Source organism: Calonectris borealis, chromosome 23, assembly GCF_964195595.1.
Source record: "Calonectris borealis chromosome 23, bCalBor7.hap1.2, whole genome shotgun sequence".
Taxonomy (NCBI): Eukaryota; Metazoa; Chordata; class Aves; order Procellariiformes; family Procellariidae; genus Calonectris; species Calonectris borealis.
The window spans coordinates 7915639-7930745 of NC_134334.1; the positions used below are offsets into that span (position 1 = coordinate 7915639).

A 15107-nucleotide genomic window follows, 5' to 3' on the forward strand; every position below is an offset into this window, starting at 1 on the left:
GTCCCCCGTTCTGATCAGTAACGTGGGATACTGATGGTAAAAAAACCTCTTTTCTCAGTAAGTATAATCATCTTCTTTATCTTTAATTGTTGAAAAGCACAAATAAGTTTATATGGTTAGAACTGGAGCAAAAACCTGACTGAAGAGCTGCATCTCTAAACCAGTTTTTTTGACAGCCCAGCAGAACAGTGCCAATACATTGCACAGACAACTGGAAGAGGAGGAAGGTTTTGGAACAGAGTCCGGTTTACAGGTCCCTGGCTGGAAGAGGCTGGATAAAATACTGCATTGTAAGCAATATAACAAACTGTACTCCTTCTTGCAGGCAATTGTGCCGATGGCACTGTTTTTATTTCTTCCTTTCTTTCTTTTTTTTTTTTTTTTTACCACATCTTTTTTGTTGGCTGATCTACAGAAATGCACTGATTTTGCTTCTTTGCTAAAAGCATGAGCTACCGTGGCAGTTTCTGCCAGGTTAAGTGGCGACGCAAGGTCCGAAGTTGAATTGCAGTTGGGAGGGTCTGACCTGGTGTAGGACAGAGACCAGGGCGACTTTGCGTTTGCCGCTCAACGTCTTCAGGAAATTTGGCCGGAAAATGTGTCAAATTGTAGGGTTTTGGCCCCGTTATAGAGGAGGTATCGAGGAAGAATTTGTCTGCAGTTGTCAGCCATTTTTCTTTTTTTTTTTCTTTTTTTTTTTTTAAAAACTCTCCTGTATGCAGTTTTTGCCATCTGCTCTGCTAGTGACCATTTCCACCCCCATTACTAAAAGCTGCACCCATAACATCTCATTCCACCTCCCCACCCCAAAACAAATGCAAGATTAGCCCGGTCCTGAACTACTCTTGCATTTTGTTCTGGGCATGATTTACTTTTTTTTAATTATTATTTTTTAATTTATTTTTTAACCGTCTTTTTTGGTGGTGAGGGGAGGGTGAAGAGGGGACGAAGAAGGCGGTGGGATGTGTTTGCCATCCCTAGGCTTCCGTAGCACAGTCCCGTCCGTCACGCAGCCGGTGCGGCTGGTGTGGGTAGGTAGGCTGTTGATCCTAACCCCGCTTCCTCGAGCAGCCGGAGCTTCCTCCATCCTGTTTCTGCATCCGAGGGCCATTGGCAATTGCACGGTTCAGGCTTTTCTGTTCCTTCCAGGACAGCTGCCTTTGCAATCCAACTGGCTTCATGTTTTCTCCCCGTTAGCATCGTAGCATCACTCCGATAGCGAGAATTTCAAAGTGCAGTTCCAGCTGGGGGAAGGAAAACAAAATCAGAGTCGTTCAGCGCTGCTGAAAATTATCTGTTAGCTCTTGCTGATGCCAGCCCCAAGCACCAGGTGATTTTAACACAAACTCTCCAATTCTAGGAGGTCTGCCAAAAAAAAACGTGATCGGAGAGGGTGTTTGAGCCAGAAGTGGTTATTTTCAGAGAGACTTGAGGTGTGCCAGCTCAACATCAGCAGACAGAGAACATGCCCCGCTGTCCACAAAGCAGTGAGCAGGACTATAAAGAGTGTGGGTGGCAGAAATGTTGGACCCAGGTTTCATAAAGAAGTTTTGCTTTCTATCTACTACCTTCGTCGGACAGAGGAAAAAAAACCCCAAAGTGTCTATTTTAATCCGAGCCAGCAGTGACTACAGTTTGTTCTGTTGCTTACAGCTACTAATAGGAATAAATCCTATCAACCTGAATTATTTAAAAAAATTAAAAACTAAAAAAATCAATAGCCAATGGTGACCAGTGCAAAATAGATTAGGGTATTTTTCACTAACTTTGAGGTTTTATTTTATTTCTTTTTTTTTTTTTTTTTTTCCTTGTACCGCATATTACTTTTCACCATGGAATGTACTTTAGCTTCTTAAGATATAAGCTTCCAGATCTTGTTTTAAACACAGCGAGAACAAATCTGTTCTGTGGAACAGTGATAAGAGAGGTACTTTGGCCCCGAAATTAAGCAACGCAAGGCTATTGCACCCCATCATTCTCTTTTTGATTAATTTTTTTTCATTGGTGTATAACATGGAGTGTGTAGCCCTGCCGGAAAGGCTTGTGTCAGCCCTTCCAGGGTAAGCTTTATTCCCTTTTCTCAAACTTAAGGCGTTTGAACTGTTTTTGAGAAGTTCTTCCTTTAGGAAAATAAGGACTTGAAGTGCATTCACCTCCCGAGACTCATCCAGGTGCCCATTCCTCGTCACTGTAGGACCGATCAGCAGAGCCACTGTCCTCCTCGCACCCTGAGCCTTGGGAGGATGCTGAGAGTCTTTGAGTGCTTTTGTCCTGTGGTTGCTATTAAAACAGAAATTTTAGCTCTTTAGTCTTACAAGATGACCATGCTTTGCTTTTTTTTTCTTTAATGTAAGGCTTAGGGAAAATTTTCAAGGGTGGGAAAACTCTTTATTCGGTGAATCAGTGCAGGTCATTCTTTATAAACTCTTGTACTAGAAATAGTCTGTGTGTGCATATTTTCTCGTTTCTGAAGGTTTTAATGACTTTTCATCCAACTGTCACGATGAGGCGAAGGTAGAAGGAACACATGAACACTGGTATTAGTAGGCTAGTTCTTGGAAATCTTAAATAGAGGCAATTAAAATGTTTATAAAGGAGAAAATCAGCTGGACCAGTGAATATTTATACTTTGCTTCTCATATTTGATGGCATTAAAATAGCTGGGAGGTAGGGCTGCAAGTGAACCCCGGTCCACTTTATCTTACTGAAAAAAACCTCTTTTTAAGAAAATCAGTAATTAGTAGCCAGTTTTGATCACTCTTCTCAGGCAGAAAGTAAAACGTACCGAGTCCCTGTAGTATGAATTAGCAGGGGTGGACTGTACTGTGTGCTTCGGCACGTGCCGTACGTTACTAAGCCATCACAACTAGCAACAGGTAGAGGCATTCGGGGGGTGAAAAGCCACCATGGGATCTAGTTTCATTTGCTCCGTTTAATTATTGGAGCTATTATCAACAGATTTATCTGCTCTCATCGTGGAGCTCTGCTGATTACACTGAGAATTCAGGGTTTAAAGACCTAACTCGGCTTCTGGAAGAGGATACCTTGTCATCTTTATTTCTATTTTCCATTTCTTGCATTCATTTTTATTTCTATTTTAACAATCAGTTACTTACTGGAAGATGCTTTTAATGTTTACTGAGCATGTTAAATTCTGATTACTTTCCTCCGTGCGTGACCCAAGTGAGTGCGCAGTGATTTAGTAACCTGAGCTCAGGGCTGGGAATCAGGACCTCCTGTTCTCCAGCCAAGCTCTACCGCTGATGCCTTCAGCTCCGCAGGGACGTCACGGGTTAACCTGTCTCCTTCGCTTTCAGATGGGGGTGACAAATCCAACTCATTAAGGAGGGTTATATTGGGATCATTACGGGGGAGGGAGGGGGGAAGCTGAAAACGAAATTGCACTGTGTGTACGCGCAAAGAATTGCTGATCTTTGCCTTGCAGGGAGCTTCCCAGGGCCCCCTCGCCGGCAGGACACGAGCTGTGCCTACCTGGCTCTTAGCTGCTCTCCAACCATGAGTCTCCATCCTCTGCTCCCACCAAATATTTGGAACGGCTCAGAGTCCAGCTGCTTTAACCATTTACCTCCACCTTAAACAGTTTAAAAGCGCCACTGCTGCTTGTTTTAAGTTGGTTTTGGGGGGTTTTTTTTGTTTGTTTGTTTGTTTTTCCCCAGGCAGGATAAAGAATGCCTGCATTGATACACTAGAGTGCCTTTAAAATAACTAGCAGCTTTGGCTGTTTATCTCCCAGCTCTCGAGCAGCACACTTCCCCCCGTAGCGATGTTCACTCGTTATATCTCAGTACCTGTCTGTCACTGTCCTGCAGCAAAGCTTTTGACTGTTTTGTGGTTTGTTTTTTTGGTTTTGTTTTGTTTTTTTTTTTTTTTCCTTGTGGGTTTATTTTGCATAGAGTGTGACATTTTGGTTTTGTTGTGGTGTTTCTGACTCTTTGTGCCTTTCCTTTTGTGTTTGTTTCTCCCGCCTTTCCTCAGTTTGCAGCGGGGCCTCGACCTGCCCATCACCAGGTACAGTACCCTGCCCCTTCATTATCATCCTAAACTAATTGGCTGGGGGAGGCGGGTGGTTGGAGATGGTTCCCCCACTAACTCGGAACGAAACCAGCCCCGTTAGTAGATACTAGCACATGCATAACCCCGCTAACAAGCTGCCTGCAACACAGAGTAACACTTTTAATTCTCAATTGGTGTCACTGCACTCATTAACCACCCCACTTAACGCCGTTTCCATAGGAAAGGAGAACCTGTAGAGATCGTTGCCAGGTATTCGTGAGATTTGCTTGCCTTTTCAAGTCGCTAGAAACTTTGCCGAATATTTCCCAAACTAGTCCGTGGATTAAGTTGCCTGAACTGAAGATGTCAAGGAGAACCGGGCGTTCACATCCCTGAGAAAATCCTACTGTTCAAGCTCAGAGCAAGGCAAAGGACTTTTCAATTCATACGTTTTTTGTGTGATACGCCTGGTTATCCGTTATCATTACATTGCTTAATGTTGTTTTTACTCACCCTATGAAAGCCAAACATTTAGGAATCTTTGTAGTATTCTTGTTGCATGACTTGGACTTTGTAAGGAACCGCTTAATTAAGAAGAATGAAAATTAGGAATAGCTCTGGCTCATGGAACTCACGGGCAGCTCTTATTAGGGTGGCAGAAATACCCAGAGGAGCTCTTCAGCGTCAGGACAGATGCACAGGTCCCTTCTGTCCTAGTCAAGGTGTCCGAAGTTGTCTTTTCTATCAACTCCTACATTCATCTTTGCCAAAACCCTTTTCCCCTGGGGTCTGGTTTTGCTGCTTCTTGTAGCTTATGAGGGGACAGAGGTGGCACTGACGGGTGGAAAAGAGGAGGAGAGGCACGACAAGTGCAGGAAAGCTCTCCCAGATTCAGTTGTGTCCGTGTCGCTCTTCCTTCTCTTGGCTTGGAAGGAACAGGTTTCCACCAAGTTAATAGGAAAAAAAAGAAAAAAATCCCATTAACTCCAGTGATGTCGGGACGGGGGTTTAAGTCAGAGGTTTGTTCCAGGAGAATTATTTTGTTCTCACTTCGCTCCTGTTGGTCTGAGCAGTTTAATGCTGTAGAGATGAGTACCTTTGGGAAAGTACTGTCTCGGGAGAGCAGGTAAGTGTGTAAAGTGGGCAGAGACACCCAAAACAGCTGATAGGCTTTGTTCCTTCCACCTCAGAGAGCAGGATGGAGGCAGGCATCCTTCCAGAGCAGGACAAAAAAAAGGCTTAAAAAGTAGAATGAGGCATTTGCACTTGTTTGCTCGCAGGCAAATGTCATGTGAGAGAGAGAGAGAGAGAGAAAGAAATTATTTTTGTGCGTGGCAAGGGATTGCATTGGCAGGCGGTGGTGGAGGAATGTTTGCAGGATGACTGGGCAACGTCGGGAACGACAGAATTAGTATCTTGTTTAGAAACTTTTGTTCTTGACCTTAACTTCAGGTCTGTGTTTATATTACGCAATACTGAAAATGCATCGCTGTTCAGAAACTCGTCGGTTCTTTCATAGGTCGTTACTAAGGCAAATTATTTATTCAGTGTGAGCCATTTAATATTCTCATAAAAATTACTGAACTTGCTGCAAGCAGATTTTGGACCACAAGTCTCGAGGCAGCGCAGCCTTGGAGGAAACAATTTCAGCGCTTGGTGGCTTTACTGGTATGACTCTACCACCAGTCTGTCATAACCTGATTTAAAACTTTCTTTTGGACCCAGTTATGACCCTGCCTGCAGGTTAAAGCTTGTAATTTCCAAGTGTTTTCCCGATTTTATCACTACATATTTAACTGTGTTGCAGTTAGATTTTTTTGACTCTGTTGTATTTGAAGTCTGCTTATAATTATCTGAGAGAAGCTGTCACCGTTAGAAAAACATTTCAGGCTTTATTCCCAGTTATATCTGTGATGTGCTCGATCAGGACAGGCACAGAGAAGCCTGGCCTATAGATGAGCTGTTTACTTCTTTTAATTCAAAACTCAGTCTCTGCCCGTGGTGCGGATTGGGGACGGAGAGAGGGATTTTTGCCACCAACCCTTGCAGGAGGATCACGGCTGTTGGAGCAAATTCATCCCAAATCCCAGACTTAGAGGATTCTTGAGACCAACATAAATTATTATTCTCATGTGGGAAACCTTTAATATGCTGGAATAGTTAAATTGTGTAACATAAGCAACAGACTTCGAGATTTTGTGACCTAAAAAGTACTAAATAAGTAAATCGACCGTAGCGGTGTTAATACTTGTTGCGACAACATAACGTGCTCTTCTAGAAAGCGGCAGCAAGATGAGCTTTGCAATGATTCCTGTGTCAATCCCAGTGTGATTTTATTAACATATGCCTCGTATTGATTCTGTGTCTTTTTCAGTCAAATAAGGGATTGTTCTTTAATGTTATTTCCTGTAATTATTAGATCTTTAAAGTACTCAAATTAGCATGATTTAAGTTGACTGGCAACTTTATAAGCATTTTTTTTTCGGATGGGAATGCCTGCCCTGCTGGTTGATAGTCAGTTGATGCTATAGAAAGTGTAATCAAACTCTGTATAAGAGAAAATACTAGAATGAGATATAGGATGCTATACTAATAGTGGCTGAAGTCAAATGAAAATAGCTGTAGTGGTTCTGATTAAAAGTTAAATGTATCCGTAATCCTTGATTCCGGTAACACAGTTACCCAAGAAACCGCTGAAAAGTCTCATTTATAGGAGAAAGAAAATGGGCCCTACAACGTGTTTTGTGGCAGTATTTTTAAATATACTGCCAACTTGTGTTTTTCTCGAAATGCTGTAGCGGACTTAGCTATGACCCTGCCTGGCTTGCTGCTCTGCTTCCCGCTTTGTGCACGGAGCATCCCTTTTTTTTCTTTCTAAGAGGCTTTTGAGTCACTTTGTTGCTTCTGACCCTCATGAAGCACAATTGAAAATAGCACTTTTCTTCTGATCTGAAGTCCAAAATGTAGAATAACCCTTAATTTAGGAAGTGACTTCAGGAGCATATGGGTTATTTTAAAATGGATGCTCAGAAGAGGCCAGTGTAATTAAAACCAGAAATAATTACAAGTATAAACTGAAATGTCATAGTTCCCTTTCTGACTTATAACTGTATTTGAGATTAGTTTACTGTTTATGGCAGACTAATTTAGTTTGAGGTTGCTGTTGTAGTTTGTTCCAGTTTTAGCTTGGGGTTACTCGAGTTCTTTTGGGTATAGCTTATATAACAGAAAGCTGGGCTTGGCCGTGCTCTGTCGTTAAAAAGCCTTGTGATTTGGAGAGGTCGGGAATTTACTCCCTGAGCTGACTCAAGACTACCCATTTTGTAGCTTTTTGGAGAATCTCGAGTTAGAAAGCAGTTGGAAACGGCTGCCGTAGTCATTTCTGGGTCTTCATCCGCGAATGTGGGAAGGAGCTACTGGTTTTAAATCCCATGGTTGACAAAAAAAGGGTTTTTTATTTTCTTCCCCCATTTTATCATTTTTGTAAATAATAAAACTGAGAAAGTCGGAGGCAAACAAGTCTTGTGTGGTGCCCCACGGGCTGCTACTAGGTTGCTGGTGGCCACTGGGGAGGCAAGATGTGGACCTGAGGGCTTTCTGCTGCAGCTCCTGCTTCTGGCAGCAGATCTTTACGTTTCAAGGCTGCAGCTCCTCAGCCGAGCCCTGGTGCCTGTGTTGAAGTTTGGAAGATCAAATACAACATTCGGCCAACTTTCATCTGCAATAGACGTGGTTTCTGCTGTATGGCCTGTGCAGGCACCTCCTCCCTCTTCCAGGTTATCCCACCAGCCTTCTTGGTGGGACCAAAAAGACTGAAAATTAATAACAGGGCTGTCCAGGGTATGAGAAGCTTAATTGGGCGTGCGATTTGATTTGATGACAACTTGTTGAACTTTCCTTTTGCTTCCTTTCTCCGCGACCTCCTGCAGGGCTTTGTGGACCCATCGCAACTGCCAGCCTTGATCCGATCTAGAAAAAAATAGACGGGTGCCTATGCACGTTGCGTTCGATGGGCAAAGCTTAGCATAGATTTGTTTTCAGTGCTCTTGACACAAGTTTATTTTTCAGTGAAGCTTTTAGAGTACGGAGGGAGTGCTCCACAGATATTTCACTGGAAGTGATGGCTTAGAAATACAGAGTAAATAGAAAATCAATTAAAATGCAGTGGTGGTTTATCAGAAGGAGGTTGGTGCTCTCTTATCATTGATTTTTGTAGATGGCAGCCTCTTATCTGGCTGGCCTTCAGCAGACTTTTGACACAGGGTCATGTGGGAAGAAAATCAAGCAGGAGAAGATGATGGTTAATGAAAGGATATCGGGTGTGTATATGTAAGGAGTGACTAAGAAGTAAATGGCAGGGTGGTGCTGAGAGGGGTAGGCAGGAGGTTAGTAGGTGGATTTTCTTAATATTAGCGTTAATTACTCTGGCACAAATAGCAGGTATGTGTCTGCAGCAAACTTAATGAGTACAAAGCTACAAAATGCGGCTAGCACAGGGATTCTGTGCGAGGAGGACCGGCGTGATGGAAGCAAGGCGTAATCCAGCATTGCAAGGTGCAAGCCAAGGAGAAGTTTTTATTCTATGAAGTGGGAGCTCATCAGCTGAAGCCACCTGTGCAATGCAATCTTTAGATAAACCACAGACGTTATTTCCAGTTGAGATAGGGAGTTAATACTGCTGTATTGGGAAGTACTGGGGAAACCCTGTCTGGAACATGTGCGCAATTCTGCTTTTTTATTTTCCAGAAAGACTTCCTTGAGCAGGTAGATGAAGGTCTGCTGGATCATGAGAGCTTTTTAAACGAGCAGGCTAAAAGAGTTGAGCTTGAGGCAGCCGATAAAAGCAATGTCCGAGAGGGTTTACTTGTGCTCTTCTGTAGGTACATCGGGGGAGCAACCCTGGGAAGGAAGAAGTTAAAGACCATATTGCCCAGTAGTACTGACTCCAAGATGACCCAAGAAATCCCCCCTAACAGAGTTGGACAGATAAGGGATGGGACCGTGCCTTGAGGACCACGGCTCAGGTCCTTACTGGTTGCTGAACGACTGTGTAGCAAGTTTCACACTAATTTGACCATAATTAGACATAGCAGGACTTAATGTTAATTTTTGAAGGAAGTAGTCAAGGAAGGGTTGATGTAACGCAGGGTTTCTATCAGAAGCCTTGCTGTGGCCCAGGGTACCTTCGTTCTGGTCCTGAGTGGGTCCTGTATGTTCTCCACTCCAAATCCTGGACTTATTAGAAGAAATAGAGACAAAATATCTCAGATTTTAATCTCCTGATGTTCTCCCATGGGACATCATTAGCGTTACTTGATAATGTTGTCTGTGCAGGCATCTGTTTGACCTTGCAAGGTGAATTTTTTAGCAAATCAAGTCAGAATAGTGAAACATTTCTAAGAACGACTTTGAATATTGCTAGCTTAGCTTTGGAGGGACAGGAACAAGGATGGAGCATAAAACAGTTTGCCAACCAGATGATACTTGTTTTGAACGGTAAAACCCACATCCAAATCAGGTGCACAGTGCTATCATGATACCTGATTTCCGTGAGAATTTTGGTGTTACTTACAGGAAGTGGAGTAGCTACAAATAATTCAGACTTTGCCAGAGAGATCTCTGGTTGGCATTTCCAAAAGCTTCTGATGGTCTTGTTGCTTGGAATAATGGATCTGCTTTTCTTCTCGCTGTGTCCATCTTCCTTTTAGTAATGAAATCCTCCTTTTTCCTTCATCTCTGAATTTGAGCTACCTCCGCAATGGTGCGGGCAGCATAGAGTGTTCTTGAGAGGTTGGGTTTGAGCAGAAGGTCCTCCTTCTGCTGTAGAAGAGCTTAGCACTACCGTGGTGGTGTTCAATGCCTGATGGAAGAGCAAGCCTGTGCAACACACCGCCCGTTTTGGTGCACAGAGCGTGCTTTCCTTCCATCTGCTACGGCAGGGAAGAGAATCGGCTTGTGTTTCATGAAATGGAGTTTCTTAGTGCCAGCGACAGAAATGAAAAGCTATTCGTAAACCAGGAGTTTCCATCGCTAGAAGTTTTTTCCTCAATGGTTTCAGTGATGTTATCAGCAGGTTATGTGGGTGCAGCAGAAACTTGAGGAGCAGGGTCCACGTCTGTGACTCGCACCGGTGGAGGACTCCTGTCTTCTGCGATGAAGGCTCTTCCGCGCTGCCCTGTGGATGTAGTTGCTGTCAGTAGAGAGGCAGGTCTCGCTTCAACCTCCAGCCCATTTTCACTCTGCGTAAATACAGAACCGTGGTGGCTATTGACTTCCCCCCATACCGCCAGCTCTGGGGAGACTTCTGCTGTAACCCGCTGACAGGTTAGAAATAGTCATTATTCAGCAATTTGCAGTGAAAGAAGAAAGGGCTTTTACACTTTCTGGTGTCTTTGGATATTGAAAAATTGCAAACTCTAGTTATTCTCACCATAAATTCAGCGTGTGCCCTTGCTTCATGCAACACTCGTGTAGTTCCCCTGCATCTAGACAGCCACACAATTTTATTAACGCAGGAGCCTGGCAGTGTGTTGCTCTACTGGTTTTCTTTCTGCACCCTCGCTACCAGACTTTTCTCCCCCAACAGTTGCCTTCTAATTCAGGTCACACTGTACAGTGTGCCGGCGACAATTCTTCATCCAGATTCACAGGGTTGGAGGTAAAAGCATTGCGCTCATCTTGATGGTATCTGGATTTCTGAGACGGGGAGTCATCCGTGGCTTTCCTGGAGAAATCATTCAGTATGGGAAGAGCTTAGGCGTCATAAAGTCTTCACCAGAATGACCATTTTAAGTTCATCATCGTGTCAAGTGTAGAGGCATCACAGCTTCCTTCCGCCCCCTACTCCATTCTCCGAATGCCGAGGCAGATAAGCCCAGCTCAGTCTTTCATTCCTTAGTGGTTACCCCTCTCTTTTCTTCTCACCGCTTATGATGTAGTTACTCACAGACTATTTTCATCGATGCACTTCATCAGTCAGCAGCCTTTGATGTGATGTATGATGACCTAATTATTATTATTTTTTTGCTTAACCATTAAATACGTGGCATTTCTTATCCTTCCAGTCTTGGTGCAGAAGTGGAGACCAAATCCATGATTTGAGCAAGGGTTTCTGCTTTATCTGTCTCTGTATCACTGAAAGAGACCAGAAAGGAGGAATGTTTAATGTTTTAGGAACAGAGTAAACATAAAGCCTTTCTGTAGCATCATATTTCCTGCACTTAATCATGGTTTGGGGTTTTTTTTTCTTGTTTTTTTTTCTTTTTTTTCTTGTTTTTTTTTTTTTTTTAAACTTTTATACTTCCATATAAAACTTTTCTAGATGAGTTTCTGACCCCTGCCTTGGGATTCTGGTAGAAGAGTCCTTGGTACCAGTTCAGTGTCTTTTTCTTGCTGTTTCTGTAAGAGATTAGTCAAAGCAGGATAGAAAGATGAATGGAATTGTGTGCAATTAGGGTGCATGTTATATCCTATTCCTTCCTATTGATCTGTAAGCTGTTCCATTGGCTTTCTTTCTGTTTCCTGCTGCTTTCTTGCTTCGTTATTGAAGGGAGGATTCAGACCTATACAGGTAATTTTAACTCCTGGTTCTGCATGGCATAAGTGTCTCTATCACTTGTATCATTACTCCGTTAGTGAATGCATTAATGTTTGATGCATATCTTACCGACTGAGTTTCAAGATTGCAAAGGCTCCAGAGCAAGGTCTTCCAGTGCCATGAATGCTCCATACCGTGGATGCTGATGCCTTTCCCAGCGCGTGAGGGTTGAGAACGGAGCGTGTACCAGCGGGTTGCTTGGTTTCCTGGACCTGGTCCATCTGCGTGGGGCATCACTTCATGCAAACGTGGTAGAAGAGTTTGGTGCCACCCTGGAAGAGGTTGCCACCTTTCTGAAAACGGAGGGCAAGACAAGTCACCCAGCTCAATTTGTATAAAGGATAGGCACGAGGTGCCTCTGGCCTTTGTAAAAATCTGGCTTCTGAGCTGTTCTGGAACTGCCTTGATCTTTTATTTCCCTAGCATATTTATAAAGATGGCTTTTTTGGCAGTCAACCCGCCTTATAAAAAATATATTTGACAAAAATCATTTTTCTAACGTTCGCTCTGAAAGTTGAGCTGTATAATTCAGTAGATACAAACTAATAATTACTGGAGTTTAAAGTTTCTTACCTTTTTTCTGCCTTGTAAAATAGAAGGCTATAACATGATCTTGCTATTTACAGATAAACAGAAATTGTCCTGCAGTTTTCTGAATGCGTGGCAACCCTTTGGAAGTAGCATTATAATTACAATATTGTAATGATATTTCCAATTTTTTCCCAGCAAGCCTGACCGGTTCTTTGTTTTCTCTCCTCTCTCCTTCCTCTCCCCTTTCCCTGCCCTAGTTTTTTCAGAGGCCTCAGATACAGCCTCCAAGAGCTACCATCCAGAACAGCAGCCCTTCCATCCGTCCTGGTGCGCAGACGCCGACTGCGGTGTATCAAACCAACCAACACATCATGATGGTTAATCATCTGCCCATGCCCTACCCGATGCCTCAGGGCCCCCAGTACTGTATACCACAGGTAAACATACGCTGTCCGGCCACCTAAGGAACTGCAAAGCAACGTTTGCTCCATCTGGATTTTCTCAAGACCTGCCGCAGAGTTGGGAGGGAGGGGAAATTAAGCTGGTAGTTGCATGTTTAGCCTCTGTCCTTTTTCTGTATGAAGTATTTGTTCTTCTGTGCACAGAGGTGGTAAGAATAAATTACCTTTCTAGTTTTTGAGGTCCCCCTCAAAAACCGTGTGAGACTAAGCCCTTGGAATGTGTTTAGTGCTATAAATGTATCTGAATTGACTTAATAGCTCTACAATTACTCTGAAACCTTGGGCCTCAGAGTTTTCTACTTCTACTGAAGTTTTCTACTTCAGCTCTCATGTCCTCCCTGTCTTGTCTACAGATGACATAGCTTACCTCTCTTTTTTTTTTTGACAGTAACATTTCGGAATCTGTAATTAATCGGTTTGATAATCAGACCCCTGTTGATTTGGGAGGGCTCGATTTCTGTATGCAACAGCGTGAAGTTGCCCAGCTCCTTGTAAACTGATGGTTATTTTTTTCCCTCCTAGTATCGGCACAGTGGCCCTCCGTACGTTGGGCCCCCGCAGCAGTATCCTGTTCAGCCGCCAGGACCAGGACCCTTTTATCCAGGACCGGGTCCTGGAGAATTCCCCAATGCCTATGGTAAGTTCTGCTTGGAGATTTCTTAAAAAGTATCTTCTGGGTGTGTTTTTCTGTTGTCAAGCTGAAGATTTATAATAGCGAAATGGATTAGCATTTGTTTGAACTTCAAATAGCTGCTCAATTTGGTTGTGTCACAGCCCTTATTATTCACTCCTGAAAAATTCACAATAAGAGAGTATTGTTTGTATGAGCGCTTAAGGAAAGGCTGCAACTCACAGAGCTACCCATAATCACATGTGAACAAGAATAGTGGCTATTTGTTATTCCCTGCTTGATCATTATTATTTATTAAGGTATTGTGAATACATCTGGCAGCCCTGGTTTCCATTGAGCTATGCCCTGAATATGTTCACAGCAATACGGCAGTTAACGTTTCTTATCCCTGTGTTCCTTGTTCGGCGTTTAGTGAAGGAGAAGAACAAGCCATGTGGTTTGATTCACTGGTCTTATGCTGCAAAGATCACCTTAGTCCAGTCGAAGAGTTTGTAACCCATGCACAGGCTGAAATTTTCCTTTCAACGGGCAACTCCTGGTCTTGCCTTTTCTCAAGCAAAAGTGTTGGGAGATTGCCCAACGTCGCTGTGCGTGCTGTGGTTGTTTGGCACGCTACATTCAGTATATTTGCAGCTTCAAAGCTGCACCTAAAAATTCAGAGACTGCATGTCCAGTGCTGGGCATCCCTCCTGTCTGCATCTCACCGGTCCTTCACTCCTCCAGGACCTCTCATTGGGGTCCCAGTTTGCAGACCCCATGTCCTCCAGTGTCCCATGATGCCTCTTCTCTTGGCAATCATCTTTTACATATAAGTAATTAAGTCCTTTCTTAATAATTTCCCGTGCGTTGCCATGTACAATATATATCATATTTGCATCACAGTCCCCTATAAGGTTTTCTGTGGCATCTGTGTTTTGATATTTAAAACAAATCAGCTCCTGCAAGCTGTATTTGAATGAGATGCAGAATTAGGTATCTTGCAGTCACGTATATCACTTCTGGTTTTTTATTTATTTACCTTCCCTTGCTCATTTATGGGAACACTTGAAAAATCCACCAGGATGATTCTAGTCATCACCCTGTGGTATGGGGGTTTTTTTTTAAGGGTTTTCACCTCTCGATATAAAATTTGAGGTATTTTGTTCAGTCTGATTGCTACCTGCCCACGCGCATTCTGTAATCTGTTGGGGGCAGAGATACTATCAACTTTCCGTGCGGCTTTAGCTGTTGGTATTTCAGAGCGTTAGAAGTGAATGATTACCTTCTAGGCTGAACAATGACAACCTGTACTGTTGGCAGAATTGCATGTTTGCTCTTCACAAATACAGATTCCTTTTAAAGGGGAGAAAAGCCCCAGTTGCTTCCCTGCTTATCATTTTAAAAGGTCTGGACTCTTCCCGCCCCCCCCCCCCCCCCCCCCCGCCTTTTTTCCCCCCTTCCCCTCCCCCCTTTTTTTTTCCTTTTTTTTTCCCTTTTTTCCCCCTCCCCTTCCCCCCCTCCCCTTTTTTTTTTTTAATTTATTTGGTATATATAGAGCTAGTGGGACTACTTTGGAAGGTTGCCATGAAGCCTTCAAACCTGGTTATGCAATTTCTGAATAAAAGGAGAGAGAGCAATTATAAGGCAGCTAGTTCCTGTTTGCTTATCCTAGAAAAAATAGAGAGAAGAAATATTGCAATGGCTCTTTAAATCTGATCTGCTAAATGAGGAAATTACGCAGTATTCCTCATTTTTTCTGCCGTTACAGGTCTCTGCTTTCTTACTTTCTGCTCTCTTAGTGCCGTTTGTCTGTCTTCACTTCTGTAATTTGGAAAAGGTTCCCTTCCGGTTCCTTTCCACTCCTGAAAGCGCCTGGTTTCTTGCACAGAGGCTT

At 43.3% G+C, this 15107-nt stretch overlaps 1 protein-coding gene across 17 annotated transcripts in view; it reads left to right on the forward strand.

The window, feature by feature from the left end:
• EIF4G3 (eukaryotic translation initiation factor 4 gamma 3) overlaps positions 1-15107 on the forward strand; it is a 148797-nt gene that overhangs the window by 70299 nt on the left and 63391 nt on the right. For 13 of the 17 annotated variants that reach the window (XR_012676960.1, XR_012676962.1, XR_012676959.1 and 10 more), the window contains 3 exons: positions 3997-4029; positions 12400-12579; positions 13126-13240. Coding sequence is in view for 13 of the 17 variants with exons in the window: in XM_075171938.1 (XP_075028039.1) it covers positions 3997-4029; positions 12400-12579; positions 13126-13240 (328 nt within the window). In the remaining 4 variants the exon portion in view is untranslated. Of the gene's footprint in view, positions 1-176; positions 291-3996; positions 4030-12399; positions 12580-13125; positions 13241-15107 lie in introns of all 17 variants that reach the window. The other 4 variants (XM_075171934.1, XM_075171935.1, XM_075171936.1 and 1 more) reach the window with 2 other exon arrangements.